This window comes from Halyomorpha halys, unplaced genomic scaffold (genome assembly GCF_000696795.3).
Source record: "Halyomorpha halys isolate HHAL.00 unplaced genomic scaffold, Hhal_1.1 Scaffold187.1, whole genome shotgun sequence".
NCBI classification, from domain to species: domain Eukaryota; kingdom Metazoa; phylum Arthropoda; class Insecta; order Hemiptera; family Pentatomidae; genus Halyomorpha; species Halyomorpha halys.
The window spans coordinates 736650-738316 of NW_027113649.1; the positions used below are offsets into that span (position 1 = coordinate 736650).

Here is a 1667-nt window from a genome sequence, read left to right on the forward strand (position 1 = left end):
CAATATTAAAATTATACATGAAATAAAACATATCATAAACCCTTTATACATCGAAATATATTATTTACTCAAAAAGAGCATATTACAATATATACATATATATTTAACTATTTTAATTCTAATAGTTCATGGTTATAGCATTGCAAATAGTTAGGGGTGCTTCTTGCACGAGACTATACCCTCCCACTATCAACTGTTAAAAAATAGCTTAAAAATTGTTACAACAACCAGTGGTCGATCTGGAGCCTGAAATTAGGGCCCTATTATACACTATACTATTATGGAACGGTGTAATTTTTTCACCATTTATTTTTTGATAAGTAGTCAGATAAAATTTTCAATGTTACCTTAAGCCTTACATTAAATTTTTATTTGTATATGAAAATCCAAGATTAGAACAAACAAGAATAGAATAAAAATATTTTATAATATTAATATTATTATATCACAGTAATAATATAATATTAAAGTACTAACACAACCATATTACAGTACTAACACAATTATAATATAACAGTACTAATGTTATTGTATTATTTCATTACTAATATTATCATAATATGAGAGCATTAAATACTACTTTTGTTTAATATTTTTTTTTTCAGGTCTATTAAAATTGCTGAGAAGTACAAAGAGGTTTATAGAATATTATTGAAGAAGGATAAAGATATTCTGTTGGCCGCTCATTTCGTTAAAGTCATTGATAAGATAACAGCTGGAAACAAATGTTAATTTATTTTCTGTTTTGTTTTAATCTAAATCGTTTCATCTTATTGCTATATATTTTACAATTTATAATTGAACCAAAAGACTGTTTGAATAGTGTAACTAAGCTAGAGTTTTAAAATGTATATTTTTTATATATTTTTATAATACAAACATCAGTAACGTTTTATTGATGAGAATCGTTCATTTAGTTTATTTTCAAACTGATGTAAATATGTTGTTAAAATTATTATTGTAGTGTTAATATGTTACGGTTAGAACATTAGTTGTTTATTTATAGAGATATTTCTTTTCAAATGTTTAATTAGGATTGTGGAGGGTCAGAGTGTGAACATTTTGTTTGTTCCTTAGACCAGACGCATTATGTGTTGTATAGTGATTTTTTTTGGACCTCATTTCATGGTTTTCATGTTAAGTAATGTTTAATATTTTGTTGTTTAAAATCGGCCTAAAAGCTAATAAAATATTGTAATTATAAGTATCGATAAAAGATGTAGTGTATTTATTGATTACTTTTGTTTAAAAAAGCTTGAAGTTATTTTTTATCAATCGACAAAATATGAGTTTATATTTTATTGGTTTTAATTTCCCCCCCCCCCTTGAATATAATGATATATTATTCTTAGTTTATTCTTTTATGATTTTCAAGTTCAATTATTATTATAAAAAATGTATTTAAAAAATGATGGGGTGTAACTTTCACCTACTAGCCTACGTTGATTTAAAATTAATCATTGCTAGTTTCAAAACTAAAGCTATAGTAGAATAACAAAAGTATAACATTTTACAAAAATTTGCAATTTATTCCTAACCATTCAACGCTTAGTTATAGAATCAATATTAAAAATACTAAGAACTATTTTTGTGGAGTTATTCTGTCAACTAAAAGGCTCGTATATAGGTTAAGTGAAATTAAAAATGATTTACTTGATAACTGTTGT

The 1667-nt window shown here is 24.5% G+C and overlaps 1 protein-coding gene across 2 annotated transcripts in view; it reads left to right on the top strand.

Moving 5' to 3' along the window:
* Positions 1–1301, top strand: part of LOC106679260 (erythroid differentiation-related factor 1) — a 72229-nt gene extending 70928 nt beyond the window's left edge. For both annotated transcript variants that reach the window (XM_014418314.2, XM_067051052.1), the window contains one exon: positions 606–1301. In XM_014418314.2, coding sequence (XP_014273800.1) covers positions 606–732 — 127 coding nt within the window. In that variant the 3' untranslated portion in view covers positions 733–1301. The remainder of the gene's footprint in view (positions 1–605) is intronic.
* Positions 1302–1667: the final 366 nt, after the last annotated feature.